General features: G+C 44.3%; 1 protein-coding gene and 1 long non-coding RNA gene across 3 annotated transcripts in view; both read right to left on the bottom strand.

Annotated features, from left to right (window-relative positions):
- LOC125388291 (uncharacterized) overlaps nt 1–22,416 on the bottom strand; it is a 334,710-nt gene that overhangs the window by 146,101 nt on the left and 166,193 nt on the right. The window lies entirely within an intron of this gene.
- The window catches only part of Stpg4 (sperm-tail PG-rich repeat containing 4), a 48,279-nt gene that overhangs the window by 16,843 nt on the left and 9,020 nt on the right, over nt 1–22,416 (bottom strand). For both annotated transcript variants that reach the window (XM_085690943.2, XM_048416215.3), the window contains 2 exons: nt 18,347–18,411; nt 17,944–17,998 (listed from right to left, as the gene is read on the bottom strand). In XM_085690943.2, the coding sequence (XP_085547069.1) occupies nt 17,944–17,998; nt 18,347–18,411 (120 nt within the window). The remainder of the gene's footprint in view (nt 1–17,943; nt 17,999–18,346; nt 18,412–22,416) is intronic.

Here is a 22,416-nt window from a genome sequence, read left to right as displayed (position 1 = left end):
CCCTTCTAAGTTCATGTCAGGATCTCATTACCACGGTGAAATATTAATCTATGATATTTGGGGCCTTTGGGGGTGATTAAGGTTTAAATAAGGCCATAAGCATTGAGTCCTCATCCAGTGTGACTGCCGTTTCCTGAGTGAAAGAGGCCCCTGTTTCACTCTTGGTAAGGCAAGAATGTTCTTACCAGATGATGGCCTGGGCTACCTAATGACAGCAGAGCCACACCAGCAAGACGTGCCCCCCAGGTCTGCCCACCTGACCGTGAACCTTCCAGCCTAAAGAGCCACGACTGGAGGAGGGGACAGCAACAATAAAATCTGCTGTGCTGGCTAGTTTCATGTCATCTCGACGCAACAAAGTCGTCTGAGAGGAGGGAGCCTCAGTGAAGTTGGTACCAGAACAGTAAGGTTCTGCTGTGACAGATTTGACCATGTTTTAACATTTGTGGAAGAACTTTGGAACTCTGAGCCGGAAGAGCCACTGAGTGCTGAGAGCTCAGTGGGCTATTCTGTTGGAGCTTTGAGGACAAGAATGCTTGGTGTGGGAGGTCCTTCTGTCTATGTGTTGCTTTTATTGGTTAATGAATAAAGAACTGCTTTGCGCCTATGGCAGGGAAGAACAGAACTAGGCGGGGAAAGCTAGGCTGTATGCTGGGAGGAAGAAGGGCAGAGTCAGAGAGATGCCATGGATCCGCCACTGGAGATAGATAGACTGAAACTTTGCTGGTAGGTCACAACCTCCTGGTGATCCACAGATTAATGGAGATGGGTTAAATTAAGATGTAAGAGTTAGCCAGTAAGAAGCTAGAGCTAATGGGTCAAGCAGTGATTTAATTAATACAGTTTCTGTGTGATTATTTCGGGTCTAAGCTAGCCGGGCAGCCGGGAACCAAACAAGCGGCCTCCTTGCAACAAATGAGAGCAGTGCCGATGAAGGAGGCCTGGCTTGTAGTTTCAGAGGGAAGCAAAGCCTATACCGGGCCATTTGTATGAAGAATCTGCGGTTCTGGACAGTCCGAGTTGAAAAATCAACTGTGATTAACAAGAGACCAGACACTAATGTAAAACCTTTATACACAGTGACACCTGAAACTGGTCGGCTGGAGCTGAGAAATTAGTGGTGACTAAGAAGGGACCAGCATCACTGACTGACATCTTCTGGGGTGTTATTTCCTGAAAGTCAGCACACAGAAGCCATGCTCCAGAGGTAGTCAAGGTTGTACTTCATGCTGTCAGCCGAACTTGGCAGGGTAAGGGTCACCCAGATGGAACTGGTTTTGAAGGCATGAAGGGGTCATGGAGAGCAGCTGAGGCTTGGCATTGTGAGAGGTCAGGAGAGGCCACTGGTGAAGGTGCAGCCTCAATAGCAGTTGAAGGCCCAGGATTGAGGGGCCATGCAGAGAAGTTGAGGCTTGGCACCATGAAGAGAGAGCCCAGGGAGAAGCTATTGGTGAAAGTGCAGCCCAGTTGCAGCAGAAGACCCCAGGGTTTTGGAGATGCCGGTAACACGGGATAACCACCAAGAACAGCAGCTGCAGTGGAGTGGAGCCAGCTGGAGCCTAGGAGACAAGCTGTGTGCGCTGCAGAGGGCAAAGCTGTGACCCAGGCCCTTGTGGAACCCAGAAGATGGTGAGTGAGTCCCAGATAATTAGACGTTGAGTTGTTTACACTGTTGGGAGTTTGGTTTTGCTTTGTTAGGATTGTGATTGTGTCCTGGTTGTTCCCATTTGAAAAAAGTATTTGACTTATTTTTGATTTTTGCAAGAGCCCACAGCTGAAAGGCTTTGAATTTTTAAGAGAGATTTTGGATTTTTAAAGAGATTGGATATCTTAAAGAGACTAAACCTTTAATGCATTTGAATTTGAAAAGACTTGGGACTTCTAAAGTTATTATGTTTTTTAGAGTGAGATCTTGGGGATAAATGAGAAAGGAAAGGCTTTGGCTTAATGGTGATGTGTTTCTGTATCAGTCAATTGTGCAGGATAATTTTATATCAACTTGACACAAGCTAAAGTCATCTAAGAGAAGGAGCGTCAATTAAGAAAAGGCCTGCACAACAAGAATGCCTCTAATCTGTGAGCCCCACTTTCCCAAGGACAGATGTCTTCCTGGAATGCCGGGGGCTGCTCACGTAAGATAACAAGCTGAATGTTTTTGCTTCTGTAGACAAGCTTGACTGCTTGATCACACTTAGGTAGGAGGTAAGTAAGCAGGAAGTACATCAGGATGCATGCTTGAACCTGACTGAATGAAGGCAGGAAGTACATACCCTTGTGCATCTTTATAAGTCCTTGACTTACGTAATTCGGCACCATACTCTGGGAATTCTGGATATGAACCTAGCTAATATCCAGGGTCCCAGCCAGTATTACATAAAGATTGCCTCAAATTTGGCTACAAACAAACAACAAACAAACGTCTCTATATGATAGGAGCCTGTAGGGCATTTCCTAGTGATTGATGGAGGAGGGCCCGGTCCACTGGCGGTGCCATCCTTGGCTGGCGGTCCTGGGTTCTATAAGAAAGCAGGCTGAGCAAGTCATGGGGAGCAAGTCAGTAAGTAGCATCCCTTCATGGCCTCCTCATCAGCTCCTGCCTCTGCCTTCACATTCCTGCCCTGTGTGAGTTCCTGCCCTCACTGCTTTCGGTGATGAACTGTATACGTAACTGTGAGTGAAATAAACCCCCTCCTCCTCAAGATGCTTTTGGTCATGTGTTTCATCACAGCAATAGTATGCTTAAGACCTGTTTCTACAAAACTAATCCCGTCTGTGGTGTTTAGCTACAGCACTGGCAAACTGACCAAGACACCACTGACCTTTACATTATTTGATTTTATTTTTTGCTTAGGCTAATTTGGGATGAGTTTTTGTCACTCGCAACAACAACAACAAAAAAATCCTATTTCATTCTCCATCTGTTCTCCCCGTTTCTGGTCAGGCAGTATTATAAGAAAGTGGCTCCGGAACTGCTTCACACTCCCCGCTAGACAGGAAACAACCCTGCCGAGGCTGGCACCACTGGAAGACCTGCACAGACTACATTTCAAGAAGAAGAAAAACACCTGCCAGGATAGGCATTTTATTTTTAAATCCTAGTAGATCTGTGGCTATATTTGAAAAATGTTTTTCAAAATCCGTTATCCACAGTGCAGCTCCTCCGTGGAGCCTGAACTGGGATCTGCCTCAATCACCCTAACTTCCAAGTTCCATCCAAGCAGAAATCAATTTTCTACTTTATTCAATCTGACCATGTTTATTAATTACCTTCTGTTCCCTGTGGACTTTCAAGCTGTCAGCTCAGTTTTTAATTGAACTCATTCCTTAAATCCAGGAACACCTGGGCTGAGTCAGTTTCCTTTAATACGGAGGATGCCACACTCAGGTACTCACATCCAGGACATTTTCTCAACACAGACCACATGAAACTATACTTGTCTCTGCTCTTCCCTGTTCTCCAATTCCTTCCTTTTTCCTCATAGGGCTGTCAAGTTAAAGAACTACAGGAAGGACTGGAAATATGGTCAATATCAAATAGAGAAACCATGGTCATTTGACATCAAATGTGTTTCCATTAACAAGATATTATTTATTTTCTGTCCTCAAAAATTGTATTTTTTTTAAATCATAAGGCATTAGAAAAGAAATAGCCACCTCCCTGAGTTGCAGAATCGCCACAATGGCAGCGCAATAATGGAATACCTTACCAAGTCATAGACTTCTGCAGTGCCAGCAAAATAACCAACCATTTTACCAAGTTATAGACTTTCCCAATGACAGAAAAAGGAATTTGGCTCATATTTCATGGCTTTTCATATACATGATCTCTTCCACATCAATCCCATAACTTGTATATTATTTGTATGCTGCATTTTTCTTTTTAAAAAAGATTTACTTATATGTATATATGTATGTTTGAGGTATGTGTGTGCACCATGTGCATGTGATATTTGTGAAGGCCAGGAGAGGGCGCCAGAGTTCTGGAACCAGAGTTGACAGACAGTTATGGGTGCTGGGAATCAATCTTTGGTTCTCTAGAAGATCAGCCAGTGCTCTTAACTGCCAAGCCATCATATCTCTAGGACTGTCCATGGCATTTATTTATTTATTTATTTATTTATTTATTTATTTATTTATTTATAGGCAGAGTCTCACTACAAAATCCTGGCTGGCCTGGTACTCATGTTGTAGACAAGGCTGGTCCAAGATCTGTGTGCCTCTGTCTCCTGAATGCTGGAATTTTAAACATACATTAATACACCAAAGTTTGGGATGCCATTTTATAATGTTTATAGTAATCACTATAATGACTACAAGCAGTCATTTGGGGGATACATAAAATTCTTTAAAGATTGATTCCTTCCTTCTGGCAACTGACTTATAAACAATTTCTTGATGGTGTATTTGGCTTTTGGTTTCCTTTTCATTTTAGTTTTCTTTTAAGATAGGGTCTTGCCAGGCAGTGGTGGTACACACCTTTAATCCCAGCATTTGGGAGTCAGAGGCAGTTGGATCTCTGTGAGTTCGAGACCAGCTTGGTGTACAGAGGGAGTTCTAGGACGGGCTCCAAAGCTACACAGAGAAACCCTGTTTTTGGGGGGGGAAAAAAAAGATAGGGCCTTATTTAGCTTAGAATGGTCTGGGACTTTGATAAACCCAGCACTGGCCTTATCTCTTGGTAGTCCTCCCTCCAATTTCCTGGTGCTGGGATTCCAGGCATGAGCCACCAGGCCCGGCTCCTTTGATAATATACTTGTATGATTGGCTATTTCTGTATCTAAGAGAAGAATTGTCTATGTGGGATTAGTGAGGTTGTTTTGGTATGGGTTTTGGTCCTGGGGATCAAACCCAAGCCCTGCCACATGCAACTGAGCTCAACTGGAGGTTCTCAACCTGTGGGTCACAGCCCCCTGGACTGTTAAGTGACTCTTTCACAGGAGTTGCAGATTACAAATCCTACATAACAGATATTTACATTATTATTCATAACAGTAGCAAAAATTACAGTTGTGAAATAGTAAGGAAATATTTTGTGGTTGGGGTCACCACAACGTGAGAGTTGCAGCATTAGGGAGGTTAAGAACCACTAAACTAAACCCATGCTCTCACAGGCTGGTTTGTGTGTGGTTAGGTATGGGTGTCTGCATTTATGCATGAACCACATGCATGCCTGGTGCAGGGGGGGAGTGGCTGGAAAACTGTGTAGACGCCCTGGAACTGGAGTCGCAGTTCTGAGCCTCTGTGTGGGTGCTGGCACTGAACCTGTGTCCTCTGTAAGAGCAGCAAGTGCTCCTAACCACTGAGCTGTCTCTCTAGCGCTGGTCACAGTTTGCTGTTGGTTTTTGTTTGATTGGTTGCTTGTTTTCAAGACAGGGTTTCTCTATATAGCCCTGGGTGTCCTGGAACTTCCTCTGTAGACCAGGCTGGCCTCGAACTCACAGAGATCTGCCTGCCTCTGCCTCCTGGGTGCTGGGATTAAAGGTGTGTGCCACCACTGCTGGCTTGGTCACAAAGTTTTGCAAAGGGTTGCACTTATGTGCACCCCACAGTGGCAGACAAAAGAAACAGTAAGGATTTTTTTTTTTTAAAGAAAAATGGAAGTTTCCTTACCCCCAATTTCCCTAACAGGAATACTAAATAAAGCTATCAGCAGCTCCACACACCCAAAACAGTTGTCAGAATATCTGGTATGTATGTCCACATTCTGAAGCAGTCAGAATGGAATATAATTATGAACTTTTTTCAGATTAATAGGTTTTTTTTTTTTTAAGGTCATTTGTAAAGCCAATGAGATGGTTAAAGAGAAGACGCTCCCATGGAGACCAACAGTGGCCTCCTTCAGGTCCTGACTGGGATGGCATGGTCTCAGTGCTGTGTGTCTCTAGAGACATCTTGGTCTAAGGAATTGCTCCTCTAGTCCTGGGTGTGTGGTGTTTGGTCTTTATCACAGTGCCAACAGCAAAGCACAATCATCTCTCAGAGGGTGAAAAGAGGTCCTTTGCTCATGTCCCCTGGCATCTACTTCAAGACCATCTTTACCTGGGACAAAAGAACCACACTGATCTATTAGGGGTCATTATTTTAACAACTAAACCACCAATAGGTATACAATCTTATATCTGTGATTTGAGGTTAAAAAACATTTTCCAATCAAATTCCCAAATACTACTTCTGAGCAACTTTTACTCTTCGAGAACAAAATATAAGCATTTACCTATTGAATGCCCTGACACATAAGAAACCTGCAACAGGTGTGTGTGTGTGTGTGTGTGTGTGTGTGCATGCATGTGAGCACAGTGAGAATGACTCTCCATGCTGGATGCCTTTGGTTTTCAAGTTCAAAGTCAATTCACTTTGTTTTCTTTTCAACTCTCTCCCTCCCTCCTTCCCTCCCTCCCTCCCTCCCTCCCTCTTGTTTCACTTCCTTCCTTGCTTCCACACTTTTTCCCTTTTGCTGCTAAAGATTGAACCCAGGGCCCCAACTCCACTGAACTACTGAACTACAAAACAAGCCCCATTAACATTTTGTTATATTAAAAAAAAGACAACTGGAAGGTGGGATTAGTGGGCAGGGGGAGGCAGTCATGAGTTGGAAAGGACAAGGGGACAAATGAGTCAAAGTTCATTCTCTACCTGTATAAGAATGTCATCATGAAATCCATTGTTATGTGTCATTAACATATGCTAATTAAAAATTTTTTAGGGGCTGGAGGGATGGCCCCATGGTTAAGAGCACTGGCTAGTCTTTCAGAGGACCTAGGTTCAATTCCCAGCACCCACATGGAAGTTCCCAGCTGTCTGTAAATCCAGTCCTGCATGACCCAGTGTCCTGTTCTGGTCTTCACGGGTACTGCACACATGGAAAAGGACATATGTGCAGGCAAAACATCAATAAACATCAAATTAAAAAATGAAAAAAATTAAAGCATTTAAAAAAAAATTTTTTTGTCAAATGTAGGATTTTGGTTAGCCTTCAAAGGGCATAGGATGCTCACTGAAAGCATTTTCTTATTCCTGGTTTTGAGTTTAAAGCTGTGGACTCATGTTCTTTACTGACAGACAGTTTTCTGAGTCTGTGGCACGGGTTTCATGGCGCCAAGGCACATGCTGTTTCAGGTATTGCAAACCTTTTCCTAACAATTGTACAAATTAACTTGAAAGCTGAGTTCCAGGACGGCCAGGGCTACACAGAGAAACCCTGCCTCAGAACAAACAAACGAGGCAGGCAGTGCCACCCCAGCAAGGCCTGGCAGAGTGGACAGCAGGAGAAAGAAATCAGAAGTCGGGATAATAATTTGTCCAGCAATTTCACAGACGCATATTCACATATGCTGTGCAATGTATTCATGAATTCACGATGCTAACAGAATAAGTTCACCCATTATATATTTTAAAAAATTTAATCACGGAAAAGAATCTACTCTGCTTTCCTGTGGCTCCAATTAGCTTTACTAGGGGCTGCATATAATCCACAGTCAGTGAACAAGCCACGTCGAGAGGAGAAACAGCAGCGCAAGCGTGTTCTATGCCTAACTTTGTTCTAAAAAGGAGAAGACAACCAGCTGAGGTCTGTCCGTGCTGGATTGCCTGAGGTCTGCAGGTCGTATTTCTGGTGACCGCAGGCTTCACACACAAGGCGGTAACTTGTGCTGAGTCAACAGGGCTCAGGTGGCACTGTGACCTTACCATGTAACCAGACCCAAACGCATTTGAGAAGAATTAGAGAGTTAAATGTTTTATAAACTGGGTGTGGAAGGACATGTCTTTAATCCCAGCACTCAGGAGGCAGAGGCAGGTGGATCACTGAGTTTGAGGCCAGCCTGGTCCACATAGCAAGTTCTGGGCCAACCCCAAGACTACATAACATTCTGTCTTTTAAAAAAAAATTAAAATTTAGAAGGAAATTAAAGAACATTTAAATCAACATTTAAATTTAAATCTGTAGTTTTAAAAATGGAAAGAAATATAGATTTTATCCCTCTGTTTGACACATCTAAACACTGTCTGAAGAGTTGGGTGTGGGGAACAAAGCCAACCCTCTCATTCCCTGAGGCCTCTGGGCCAGAAGGAGGTAACAGTAACAACCACCTAATTTGCTGATTTGCTGACATAAAAAATTTTGTGTTTTGACCTTTTGTACAAATAAAACTGAAGAGTAAAGCAAAATCCCCAAAAACCTTCAGAAAATATACATGTTAACATCTTTTTGCTATAGAGTTTATACAAATCAACAACAGCAAAAAAAAAAAAATACTAATAAAACTCACCTGGTGACTGATCATGGAGGGATGGTGGCATTAAAAAACAGTAAGAAATGCTCCCCTAACATCCTTCCCCAAAGCAAACTGTGATGGTTTGCATAAGAATGGCTCCCAAAGGGTCATATATTTATATATTTGAATGCCAGGGAGCAGCCAGTGCTACTTCAGAGGATTAAGAGGATTAGAAGATGTGGCCTTATTGGAGGAAGTGTGTCACTGCGGGCGGGCTTTAAGGTCTCAAAAGCCCACGCCTCAAGTCATTCCTCCTGCCTCCCACCCCCTCCCTCTCTCTCTCCCTACAAATCACAATTCAGTTTCTCAGCTACTCCAGCTGGGATGATGCTGCCATGATGACAATGGACTAAACCTCTGAAACTGTAAGCCAGTCCCAGTTAAATGGTTTTCTTTATAAGAGCTGTCGTGGTCACGGTGTCTCTTCACAGCGATAGAACTAAGACAGAAGACAAGAATGAAGAGCAGGGTGAGGCAGTGCGCAGTTGTAACCCATCCCTTGGGACATGGAAGCAGGCGTTCAGAGGTCCTCATCAGCTACATCAAAGTTGGAGGCCAACCTGGGCTGCATGAAAATTTGTCTCAAAAATAAACATCTCTCCATGTGTAACCCCAGCACCCACGAGTGGGCAGGCTGGCGTGCCGGTCAGCCTTTCTCCCTTGTGCTGGAAAGATCATCAAGCACTCACTGAAAACAAAATGCAAACCCACTTCAGAGTGAAATGGGGGCTTTACCATGAGACGCAGCATTCCACGAAGGGAGGCAGTGGTGAAGCCCCAGCTGGCAGGAGTGCAGGGAAAGCCTTTGGTGGACCCGTGAGAACTGGCAGACTTAGATTGGCCAATGAATGATGAAGATGGGGAAAGACTAGATTGCTGGCACTATTACTATTTCAAAAGATAATGACTTGAACTGCCAAAATACTGAGAGAAGCCTTGAGGAAAATATAACTTCAAGTTGATTTTCTTTTTGGTGTTTTGGTTTTCCTAAGGTCAAATACAAAATGTGCAGGGGGGAGGAGGGACACACGCTTGTAATCCTGGCACCAGAATGCTCAGATAGGAGGATCAAGAGTTCAAGGCCAACCTGGGCTACAAAGTAAAACCCTTCTCAGAAATAAAATCAAATTATCAAATAGAGATGTGGGATGACTCAGGGAAAATTGCTCGCCACATAATCCTGAAGACCTGATTTAATCCCCAGGACCCGTGAAGGCAAGAATTGATTCTCAGAAGTGGTCCTCTGGCCTCCACAGGTGGACCACTGCATTCATGTGCCCAGACTCACACACCAATAAATGAAAATTTTAAAGAAAAACACACAAAGATGTCACCACACTATCACAAAATATTATCAGAAAGGCTGGGACGCCCACTCATTTCTCTTTATTCTCACACTTTTACTAAGTTTTCAATCTGGGGCTAACCAGATGACTTTGCGGGGGTGGGGAGGACTTGCTACGGTCCTGTCAACCTCAGTAGAGTCCCCAGGGTCCACGTGGTGAAAGGAGAGAACCAATTCCTACAAATTTGGCCTGATCTCAGACCCTCACACATGTATGTGCAAGTGCACGTGCATACACACAAATGAACGTAATTTTAAAAAATTTTTTTGGAGACTGTGAATTTAAAAAATACAGTTTGGAAAAAAGTTGGTAGCAAAAGCCTTATAATGAAAACCAGAAGTCTAGCCCAGTGCCTCTCCAATTTCATTGCCTCAGGCAGGTTTTTGTTTTTCTTTTCGGAGAGAGCCCAGAAAGGTGAGTGCAGAATTTCATTGACGCCACACTTAGCCGCCCCATCTCAAGACTAACTCAGAAACGGCTTCACACGTGTCCTTTAAAGAACCTCAGACCAACTTGCTTAGGTCTTAGCTGTCCTCCGGGCAGCGGTGCGGTTCTGCTGTTATTTCCTGATTTCTGTTGTAGACGTTACCTACTGACTGCTTCTTGGAATGCATGGGAGTGTGGCTCTCACCCCTCCACCCAGGGAACACAGAAATCATGGGCTGTTTACTGGATGCACGTTACCCCTGGCGGGGCTAAGGAACACCGTGATTTCTCTCTTTTCTCTTTTTCTTCCCAGCCATTTGTTTTACTTGGGGTTATTAGGGTCCTTGTTTTTTTTTTGTTGTTGTTGTTGTTATTTGTTTTTTTCACTTGCACAAGTTGTTGTCCATGCTTTCTTCTCCCTCCCCCATGAAGTCAGGTATTCTCCAGCTCCCTCTTCCTTAGGGACAGTCCCCTGGGTGTTCTCTGCTTTGAGTCTCTGTATAAATTGTTCAACTTGCTGTGGCGTGGTACACACCTGCTCACTGTTCTTCTGGGCCCCACGCCTTCAGGATATGTCCAAATAGCCCCTTGTTTTGCTCATTTTACCACTTGGAGCATCTTTTTAAAGGTGTTTGGGAGGTCTCGTGTTTTTTATGTTTGGAAGTGTTTTGTGGAGGTCAGAGGACAGCCTAGAGTACTGATCCTCACCTTCTGTGCTGGACAGTATCATGGCAGCTTGACACAAGTTAAAGTCATCTGAGAGGGGGGAGCTTCAGTAGGGCATTTCCTTAATTAGTGATGTGGGAGAGCCCAGCCCACTGTGGGAGGTACCACTCTGGGGCTGGTGGTCCTGGGTTCTAAGAAAGCAGGTTGAGGAAGTCATGGGGAGCAAGTTAGTGAGCAGTGCCCTCCCTGGCCTCTGCATCAGCTCCTGCCTCCAGGGTCCTGCCCTGACTTCCTTCAGTGATGAGCAGTGAATAGAAGTCAAATAAACCCTGGCCTCTTCAGGTGGCTTTGGTCATGGTGTTTCCTCACAGCAGCAGAAACCCGAACTAAGACATCTTTGCCGTTCACTGTCCCATACGTCAAACCGACTCACAGGTTTCTGTGGATTCTCGAGGCCCCATCCCAAACTCTGCCTTAGGAGCCCTGGGGTTGCAGATGTGCACTACTGTGCAAAGCTCTCCCTGGGTTCTGAGGATTCAAACTTGGGTCTTCATGTTTGCATGGCACGTGCGTCACTCACCACGTCTTCCCCTCAGCCCCACCGTGTTTGTACATGTTTTTCTCTCATTCACACTTGCCCGCTAGCTCGGTTGGACATAGACTCCAGGGCTGACAACCAGCTCTCTCTCATCTCACCGTGGATAGCAATTGCATTACTAAGAAAATCTTACTCTGCTGTTCACAGAGAAATTCTGTCTGAAGTTTCCATACTTATCTCATCTGCCTGACAGAAACACAGGCACATGTCTGGGATACGGTGGTGGTTTGAATAGGAATGGCCCCTATAAACTCATATGTTTGAATGCTTGGCCCATAGGGAGTGGCCCTCCTGGGAGGTGTGGCCTTGTTGAAGGAAGCACGTCATTGTGGAGGCAGGCTTTGAGGCTTCCAATGCTCAAGCCATTCTCAGCGTGGACAGTCTCCTCCTGCTGCCTGGGAATCAAGATGTAGAACTCTCCTTTCCTTCTCCAGCACCATGTCTGCCTGCAGGCCGCCATGCGTCCCACCATGACAATAATGGACTCTGAAAATGTAAGCCAGCCTCAACTAAATGTTCTCCTTTGTAAGAGTTGCTGTGGTCATGGTGTCTCTTCATAGCAATAGAACCCTAATACAGATTTACTGAGGTCAGCCCATTCCTCAGCACTGCACTGTGTTTCCTGGGATCAAGTATGGTTGTTTTGTTCCATAGGATAAACCCCAATACTATTTTAAATTCTTTCTTTTTTGTGGTTGGTAGGGTAGAAGGACATTGAGTATTGAATCCACGTTCCTTCACAAGCTAGGCAAATACCCTACCATTTGCCTATACATACGTCTTGCCCCGTGTATCCTTTCTATATAACCCAGGCCACTCTTGAACTCCTGGACTCAAGCAATTCTTTCGCCCCTGCCTCCCAAGCGTCTGGGACTGTAGGCATATGCCATTTTACTAATTCACCAGTCTTTTGCCCAAGGGGAAAGGTTCAATGGCCAGCATTTCATATGAGGAGGGGCTAGGTTCCAGATCAAATTCCTCTGTACACAGTTTTAGCTAATTCCACTCCTCCAAATCCCTAGCTCCCACATAATGTTAAGGGACAGACAAACACATAGCAACCAATGGACTGTGACTCGGATCAGCTTCTACGACCTGAAGATCATGGTGATTCCCTGGGCAGGAGAGTCTTCAGCTCATGTTTTTGGGATCATTATGGGCTGGGTTTAAGTCTTAACTCTCTCTTTAGTAATCATGTGACTTTAGGCAATAAATTTCCACAATTAATTTCTGCTTACCAGATAGAGATAAGTAAATGCTCTATTTTTGTGTGGTGAGGAGTGAATGAGACAGGCTATGACCAATACAGAAGACCATGCCTGGAGCCAGAAACCAATGCAGTTAGCTTCTGAAGATACTTCCAGGTCTATGGCCAATACAGGGCACCACGCCTGGAGTCAGAAACCAAGGCAGTTAGCTTCTGAAGATACTGCCAGGTCTGCATCCCTAACAGTTCTATAACTTTCATGGTAATTTCTAGGAAAATTAAATTAAATAATAAAGTCAGCCACATGATTTTTTTCAGATAAGAAACTGGATTACAACGGCCTAAGTAGATGAGTTTATGACTTTATCTTGCATTTATCACCAGAAGGTTGACAGTAAGTTCTCCTCACAAGCATCCTCGCTTGCACGCTCACACCTCATAAGCACCCTTGCTTGCACACTCTCACCTCACAAGCATCCTCGCTTGCACACTCACACCTCACAAGCATCCTGTGCTCGCACGCTCATACCTCACAAGCATCCTGTGTTTGCACGCTCATACCTCACAAGCATCCTTGCTTGCAGGCTCATACCTCACAAGCATCCTGTGTTTGCACGCTCACACCACAGGCCATTGTCTTCCATGACTGGGATGAAAAGACTCTGCTCTAGGCAACTTACAAGTTTATAGGCCTAAACCAAAGCCGCAGCTGCTCCAGAAATGTGTGTTCAGGACAGACATGAATCACAGCCCCAGGCTAATTCTTTGCCTATGAACATTTTCCCTGAAAGTATTCTTTTCCCTTTTCAGAAGGTCAGGATGTTCCAAGTCCGCTAAATGATTTTATTCAGAAGATGGAATGGATAAAGTAGTGTCTGAGAAGAGACCAGGGCAAGGACCTCCACAAAAGCAACATTCCAGAATACTTGCAAAAAATGTTAGTCAAGTATCTTGTGCTACTTCATGCTTTCATCTGGCTTTAGAATCACGGACACTGAGTCTCCACATCTCATGTTAGAAGACGTGAAGCCTCCAAAAAGGAGACACCTTCAAGTCTAGAAGGAGGGGAACCAGTGTGTCCTACCAAGATGGTGGCATGCCGCAAGACGTAGCCAAGGTGAGGATGGAGGAGTGTTCCAGGAAGAGTGTGAATGGGGCTGAGAGGTGTTATTTATACTACACGAGGACAACAGAGTATCGTGGGTGTGGCAGGGACGCCTCTGCAGAGGAGAGAAACATGAAAGCAACCGATGAACGGTCTGCTGCCAGTTTTTTTAGGAAGAAGTTCTTAGGGCTTTTGGTTTGGTTGGTTGGTTGGTTGGTTTTGTTTTGTTTTGTGAAGCTGGAGTCCTTAACAAACGAAACAAAATTAAAGCAGTTGTTGATGTCAAGAGAATGAAAAGTTCCAGAATATATGACTTGACAAGAAGCAAAATCAAAATGTATCAAATGTTGTGTGTGTGTGTGCCGGGGTGGGGGGGGGAGTAGTGACAGCTACAAGTTCACACTCCACACAGAGAGAACTGAGACATCACGCCTAAGGGTTTAAAAAGTAGTTGTATAAGAAATATGGATGAAGATACCAAAAAAAATAGCTAAGATAATTAATGATGATTAGCCTCAAGGAAGTGGAAATAGAAGGAGGAAGAGATAGGGAAAGGCCCTGTCTTTTATTATGATCTATGGCATCAACTGACATTTAACATATGAGTATTATTTTCAGCGAGAATAAAAATATTTTAAGAAATTACAGTTGATCATTTTCCCCAGTCTGATGACCACTCACACTCTGGTATTGCATAAGGAATAATGTTTTTTAGAAGATTGTTTTTTTTTTTTCACTGATCCATGCAATATTGGCATTGTGTAATTGTTGTTAGGATGGCTACAGATATGGCTCAGCTGGGAAGACCCATCATTGTTCTTCTGGAGGACCTGAGTTCCATTTCCAGTACCCATATCAGACGGCTCACAACCAGCTGGAGCCCCACTTCCAGAGACCTGACACCTTCTCTGTATTCCATGGTCACTCCAACATGTGCGAGTGTGCGGGCACACGCGCGCACGCACACACACAGTAAATAAAAATAAACATAAATAAATAAAATCTTGTTTAAAAAACAAGCTAATTAATAAATACATTACTACCTCCTAGCTATCATTTTTGTATAAAAACAAAGTATTTTCTTGATAATTTCCAACAGTATTGTTTTAATTAAAGTCACGACATTGTATAGCAAATCAATCTTTTCTTTTTCTTTCTTTCTTTCTTTCTTTCTTTCTTTCTTCTTTAGGTACCGATGATTCAGGCTAGGCCCTTTCATATGCCAGACAGGCACTGTACCATTGAGTTAAATCCACAGTTCCAAATTATATTGTGTGTGTGTGTTTGTATGTTTAAGTATATATATTTAGAGATGGATATTTTCTTCTATAACTTTCTCTTTTTTGTCTTTTTTTTCTTTTTTTCTCCAAGAATAGAGAAGTAAAACTTTTTTCCGATTTATTGATAACGATTTATCAATTATCGTTATCACCAGGCGGGACTCGAACCCGGGTCCTCTGGCACTAGAGCAGAGCGTTAGGCGCTCCTAGCCGCTGAGCCACGGCTCCACCTGCTTCTTCTATAACTTTCTAATAATGAGATATTCACAATGAATTTCCCAGGTATCAATTTTAAATACATTGTCAGAGTTTGAACTGGAAACTTTTCCTGTGGGCTCATGTTCTAGACGCTGGGTCCCCAGCTTGTGGCAGTATTTTAGAGGCTGTGGAGCCTTTAGGAGGTGGGTCCTGGTTGGTGAGTGGGTCAGAGAGGGGCAGGTCTTTGCAGGTTATACTAGCTTATCACTCTAGGCTAGTTCTCTGCTTTCTGGCCTGTGCCATGTGGAGACCCACCACTACCCTCTCCCACTCCATCGAACCGCTTGATGGAGCCACTTCCATGAATGTGCTGTCCCTGTCGTGATGAACTGAAATCCCCCTGAAACCGTGGACTCCCTTGAATTGTCTTGGTCATTGCATTGTGGCATACATCTTCAGTTCCAGCACTTGGGAAGCAGAGGCAGGAGGATCCCTATGAGTTCAGAGCGAGCCTGGTCTGCACAGTGAGTTTCAGATCAGCCAGAGCTGCATAACAAGATCCTGTCTCAAGGAAAAACAATGTGGGCTGGAAAAGGCTCAGGCCCTTTACTCTTTCAGAGGATTTGGTTCCCAGCACCCACATGGTAGACCACAACCATCTATACCTCCAGTCCCAGAGGATCCAGGGCCCTCTTCTGCCCGCTGTGGGTGTCAGGCATGCATGTAGTGTGTGTACACACCCATGCAAGCAAAACATTCATACACATAAAATAAAAACGTCTAAAATATTTTTATAAAAGTAAAAGAAAAATAGACAACAACAGCCCACCCACCCCCCCAAAATCAGCACCTAGAGCTGGAATCATTTGCTGAGGTGAACCAGGCCCTTCAGTCCTCAGGCTTTGGGTTTGGTTCTTAAAGACAATGTGGGAACTTGGAGATGCTACAAATGCCCTAGAATCTGCGCACAGAGCATGATGATCCATTCTGGTGAGAACTGGAAACACTAGAAGGTGGCAGATATGCAGACAGTAGGAGGCTTCCGGAGGGAACAAGCGTCTGTCAGGAGTCTGACTATGGTCATTCTATTATGTTTTGGCAAAAGAAAAACTAATACTTTAAAATTTGTTGTGTCCTTCCAATGTCCTGAAAATTGAAGTGAGATCAAATGAAAAAAAAAATGGACTAATCAATTAGGAAAAGGAACTTTCTAAACAACAGCCAGACTGCGGCACGATTGCCACCGGCTGACTTTTGCTACGTTTACAATGAGAGAGCGCAAAGGGGTGAGCAGGAGGCTTTGGAAAATGTGCAGTTTGATGAAAAAGAAGTGTGGATACTGTTAAAGCTGTAGGCAAAGCAAGTGCTACAGACAAAGCAGCAGCAGCTAGAGATCAGAGACATCGGAGAAAGCATGCACTTCCCACTGGGACAATAGGAGAGATGCTGTGGGGATAAGACCCCAACTGTAGAAAGAGCCAGGATGTAAAACTAGAAGCACATTCCAAAGACTTCCGGTTTAAAGAGAGTCAGAGTGCTTTGCTGGAAATGGGGTACAAAGTTTATTTTTCATTTACTTTTTATAAAAATATTTTTAGACGTATTTAAGTGTATGAATGTTTTGCCTACATGTGTGTGCGTGCACCATGTGCATGCCTGTTACCTTTGGGTTTAGTCACACAGGTACTCGGAGTCCAGGGCAGCAGCATCTCATCTGGAGCTGGTAGAAAATCTTGCACCAAGGTTCTAGAGAAAAGCCCGGGAGGCCAGGCAATGTGTAGCCAGGTTGTGTTTCCTGCAGGGAGCCCCTGACAGGACTGTATAGAAAGCCTGAGAAGTGAAGCCTAAGCTGCAACAGAGGCCCCGGGATGCTGAAGATACCAAGAACATAGGATGCCTACACCGAGGAAAACTGCAGGCACCCAGCGGGGCTGCACTAAGGTCACACAGGCTGCAAATGTCAAAGTTCTCTGAATGGGGAACTCTAAGGCCATCAGAGCCCAATATGTTTGTTCTGCTGGGCTTGGGTCTTGCTTTGGTCTGATTTGCCCCCGTGTCTCCACTTATCCCTTTGGAGTGGGATTCTTCTTCCTCTGTCATTGAATGTTGAGAATACATAACTTGTATTTTTGCCTTAATGGGGCTCACATCCAAGAGTTTGTCTTGAGCATCCAAAAAGACTTTGAATATTTGAACAGTGTTTGACTTGCCTCAGCTGTCAAAGGGGTCAGGACAGGTTGAAGTTAGACTAAATTAATTTACATTCTGAAACGGCCATGAGTCTTGAGGGTCCAGAACCAGAGTATTATGGCTCGAAAGTCAATGGCCCCCACAGACTCGTGTATTAGACATCCAGTCCTCAACTTGTGCCATTATTTTGAAGGCTGTGAAGCCTTTGGGAGGTAAGTAAGGCCTGACTGGGTGAAGGAGGTCCCTGGGGGCAAACCTTTGACGCCTGTACCCACTTCAGATTCTGGCCTGCTATTTCTGCATCAATGGTCTGTAATGACATTAGGGTTCATGCTTGGTACTGTACATTCTGTGACTATGACCATGATGTGAACGAGCCAGTGTTGCACGCTTCCACATGATAAACCCAGCCATGCCTTCCCCACCAGGATGCGCCGCAGCCTCTGAAACTGTGGACCAAAATGAAGTCCTTCCCAACCTAAGTTGTTTTGGGCAGGAATTTTGTTACAGATATGTAGAATGTAGCTAACATGTATAACTTGTATCAACTGTCTTATTCATTCATTCATAGTTTACTATTATGGGAGCAAAATGATAATACATTAGGAGCAAGCAATAAGTCCATTTTGCATGCATGCTCTACGCTTTACTTACAGGTGTGAAATAGTTTGGTGGGAATCTTTGAACTGCAGAACGAAATACAAAACTCCTATGTGAAAAAAAAAGAAAATTAAAAATATGGTTTTCTAAATCTGGTTTTTAAAAGTGAGTATCTTTGCTAATTCATTTCTCATCTCTCGTTAAATTCTTTAAAACACTAATCTGGACATGAGGTGCATGGTGAAGTTCAAAAGGCACCAGTACTGGTCCGTAATCACATATGTACATAATCACACATGTACATAATCACATATGCACATAATCACATATGTACATAGTCACATATGTACACAGTCACATATGTACACAATCACATGTGTACATAGTCACGTGTGTGCATAATCACATACGTAAATGTGAAGTCTGTATGAGTTCCACAGTCACTCCCTGGGCTTACCTGGAAGAACTCTTGGGAACAGGCGCAGGGAGTAGCTCGTACTGTCCTGGGCAAAGCTGGAGTGACTGCACAGAAGGACAGACACGACGACAGATTAATACAGCTCACTAGTGTGCCTGCCACATTTTCCTCATCCATAACCTTTGACGGTACAGCCACACATTTCCTCCATGGTTTCCCTACTCCTGGGAAAGGTGTGCTGTCAAAAGTGGAGCCTCGAGACAGTCAGCATAGATTTGTTTTTCACATATACGTACATCGTTTGTTTGTTTGTTTGTTTGACACAGGATCTCACTGTGCAACTTCGGCTGTGTGGGGACTCGATGGCCTTAAAGTCACAGAAATCTGCTTGCCTCTGCCACACCCACCTCACTGTGCTGAGATTAAGAGCATGGAGTACTATGCCTGCCCCCCAACTACATAAGTTTAAAACAGAATTTTTTGGTTCACAATAGAATTGAGCAGGTACAATGGCTCCCCATATCTCCCTTGCCATACAAATGTGCAGGGTTCCCATCAGCAGCACTCCCCACCAGAGCAATATACTTGCTTAGGTTGCTGAACTCACATCACACATGGTTTGCACCAGAGGTTCATAATGGCATAATGGTTCATCTTGACACAAGGGTTCAGTCTTGGCATTATACATTCTGTAAATTTAGACAAATGTGCAGTAGTTGACACACACATCAGCACCATTGTAGATGACACAGAGAATTTCTCCTGCCTTGAGATCTTCTGTGCTCTGCCTGGTTGTCCCCTTCTCCTCCTAATCCTTGGCAGCCGCCGATATTACCACCTCCGTGGTTTGCTTCCCCCACCCGTGTCATACTGAGACAGAGCAGAATGGCCCTACCTCTCTTGCCGAGCTTTGTCTCTAGGATGTAAGCTGCCTTGGAGAGGTGAGTGACCACATACAGGAGCTGTTGCTCCTCCTCACACTTTCTTGCAATAATTGGCGTAGGCAACTTGTCTGGATTTGACCAATATATTATGATCTTTCTGAGGTAACAGTTGTGAGAATTTCTACCATCTTTTGTGAGCTAGACACACTCAAGACAGTGCACACGCCGACTGTCATGTCAAGGACAAGATTAACAGCGGCCTAGGTTGAAGTACAGACAAGTTGTGTGAAGAATCCTGCAGTCCTGTGCAATGTACTGTGTCCATTTGCCCTCTTGTCTGTAAAGATTTGCTCCTGGCATCCTTAATAACCCGTCGGAGAGTTCCATACTTGTATCAATCACCCATGAGCGCAGCCCCAGAAAAGCCTCATTTGCATGGTGCTCTTGTCTTTCCTGGTTTCTGTCCTGAGTTAAGCAAAAGAACCCAAGGCTGAGATAGAAACACTCAGAGCAGGCAAAATCATAACAGCTTACAGAATAGGGCTTGTAGCTCGGGAGGGAGAGGGCTTGCTGAGCGCGCAGAAAGCCTTGGGTTCGATCCCTGGCACAGCACAGATCCCATGAGGCTACACCTGTCACTCCACCACTCAGGAGGCGGCGATAACTTAAAGGGCAGGCCAGTGTGGGCTATACAAGACTGTCTGAAAACAATAAATAGTGGAATAAAAACTACTGGCAATCAGAGCTGATGATGATACAGTTAGAATCCCACAGGATGTCATCCTCTCAGATCAGCTGCTTTTGCTTACTATATATTTAGGTTTTCTGTATGTCTTTCTATGACTTGAAAACTCATTTCATTTTAGAGCTGAATGATATTCTTTTGTCCGGATTACCACAATGCATCTTTGTTAGGTACTGAAGAGCATCCTGCTGCTTCTAAGTCTTGACAATAATGAGTAAAGCCTCGATGAACAGAATATGAGTTTGGTGTTTTGGTGTGTGTGTGTGTGTGTGTGTGTGTGTGTGTGTGTGTGTGTGCGTGTGATTTCAAATCCTATAGGAAATAAGGCATGAAATGGCTGAATCTCATGGGAGGGGAACGTAAAACAGCTGGAAAACTCTTCTACCATGGCTTCACCACTGTGAGTTCCCACTTGCTACGAACCAGAGTTTTGGTTGTTGGTACTTGGTGGTGCCTGTGTTCTGGCTTGGGTGAGCAGTGGAATCACACTGTAGGGTTAACGTTTTGACTGTCATTTTCCTGATGACATACAAAGTTGTTTGCCACCTGCATATCTTCTTTAATGTCTGCTAAGGTATTTGACCCATTTTTTTTTTAATCGAATGGTGTCTCTTTACCTTCGCGAGCAGCCGTGTGCCACCACATGAGTGCAGAGGTCAGAGGACACCATCCACGAGCCAGGATGGCGAGTACCTTTACTCACTGAGCCATCTCACCAGCCTTGAGCTACTTTCTTACAGTTGTGTTTTAGGAGTTTTTTGCATATTATTTTATTTTAGTTATTAGATTTTTTTATGTGTATGAATATTTTACATGCATGTGTGTCTGTGTACCATATACATACATGGCACCAACAGAGTCGAGAAGAGGGCACCACATCCCTCAGAACTGGAGTTACAGACAGTTGTGCGCCACCATGTGGGTGCTGGGAATTGAACCTGTGTCCTCTGGAAGAGCAGCCAGTGCTCTTAATCGCTGAGGCATCTCCCTAGCACCTACCGATAGTGAATTTTTTTGTTGATGCTTTTTTTTTTTTATCATAAATGGAGTTTAATTTTGGAAAATACCTTCTCTTTTTCTAACTTTCCATTTTCTTCTCACCTCTAAGTTCTGAGCATTTTCTACTCTCCTGTTTTCTCCCTTCCTTAGCAAAACGCCTTTAGTTTTGTTCTTTAACTTTGGCTGGTGGTTGCCTCATGTTCATCCGACACATTTTGTGGTGCTTGGATACTCTGGAATTTTTCTCTTTACTTCTCAGTTTTGGAGGGTGTTGCCCCAGGCTCAGAGTCTTTCTGCAGCATGTCCACCACAGCAGTAAAACCATGACAGGCATCCTTCATCTGCTTTACATTTTCTTTCTTTTTTTGTTTTTTTATTTATTTAATTTATTACTTAAAAAATATACCAATCCAAATTCCCACTCTCTCCCAGTCCCGTTCCTCTCCCTCCACAGACCCTCCCACTCCCCCATTTTCTTTCTTTTAAAAAAGATTTCATTTAATGTGTGTGTGAGAGTGTGGGAATGCACGCACATGTGTGTGTGTGTGTGTGTGTGTATAGCATGTGTGTATGTGTGCATGTGTGGTGTGTGTATTGTGCACATGTGTGGTGTGTGTATAGCATGTGTGTGCACACGTGTGTGGTGTGTGCATGTGTGTATTGTGCATGTGTGTGGTGTGTGTGTGTGTGTGTGTGTGTGTGCCTGTGTGTGTGAGCATGGTGTGCACATACCAAGTGGCATGTGTGGAGAGGGAGAGGACAGCTTCAGGCGTCAGTTTTCTTTCCAGCCTTGCAATCCGGACCGGACTTCAGCTGTCACCACTTGAGCTCTTGTGGGGGCGGGATCCCCCCTCATAACCAGGAACCATCAACTTGGTCAAGAAAGGGTTCTGGCCCGGCTGCCTCCTTCTGCAATGCCACCAATTCATGTTCTGGTCCATTACCTGAGTTTCTCACAGGCAACACAAACACTAATCAAGACAGATGCTTCAGCCATTTTCAACTTCATTTGTTTAATTGTTATTTTCATAGACATATTCCCGAGCCAGGGAGTGAAATCAAGAATCGTTAACCGAGAGACAGGAAGAGTGAGAACTTGGCAGAGGAAAGCAACGGGGGTTTGGGTTTTGTTTTGTTTTGTTTTTGATTGTTTGTTTGTCTTACAAACGAGCACAATTGAGAAGTGCATGAGTCACATTCTAGAAACAACTCAAGCCCTTCAGAAGGAGAAAAGGGTGTCTCTTTGTGCTCTCTAGGCCCACTCCCCAACGGGAGTCACCGCTAGTGAAACAGGGGAAATACACCTCACACATCATCTGCACAAACTGATTAGGCTGTGAACTGTTTTATATTTCCTCTCTTCACATAATGACAACTTGGTGTGCTCTCACGTCAGCGCCTCGTTGTTTGTAGTGAGGGGCCTAGCAGTGTGCTGCCACACGGATACATGGGAGTCTGGTGTTTATGTCAGTCCTCTTGTT

The sequence above is a fragment of the Myodes glareolus genome, chromosome 6, assembly GCF_982192425.1.
Source record: "Myodes glareolus chromosome 6, mMyoGla1.1, whole genome shotgun sequence".
Taxonomy (NCBI): Eukaryota; Metazoa; Chordata; class Mammalia; order Rodentia; family Cricetidae; genus Myodes; species Myodes glareolus.
The sequence above is the reverse complement of the archived record's forward strand: the minus strand, read 5'-3'. Positions and strand labels throughout refer to the sequence as shown.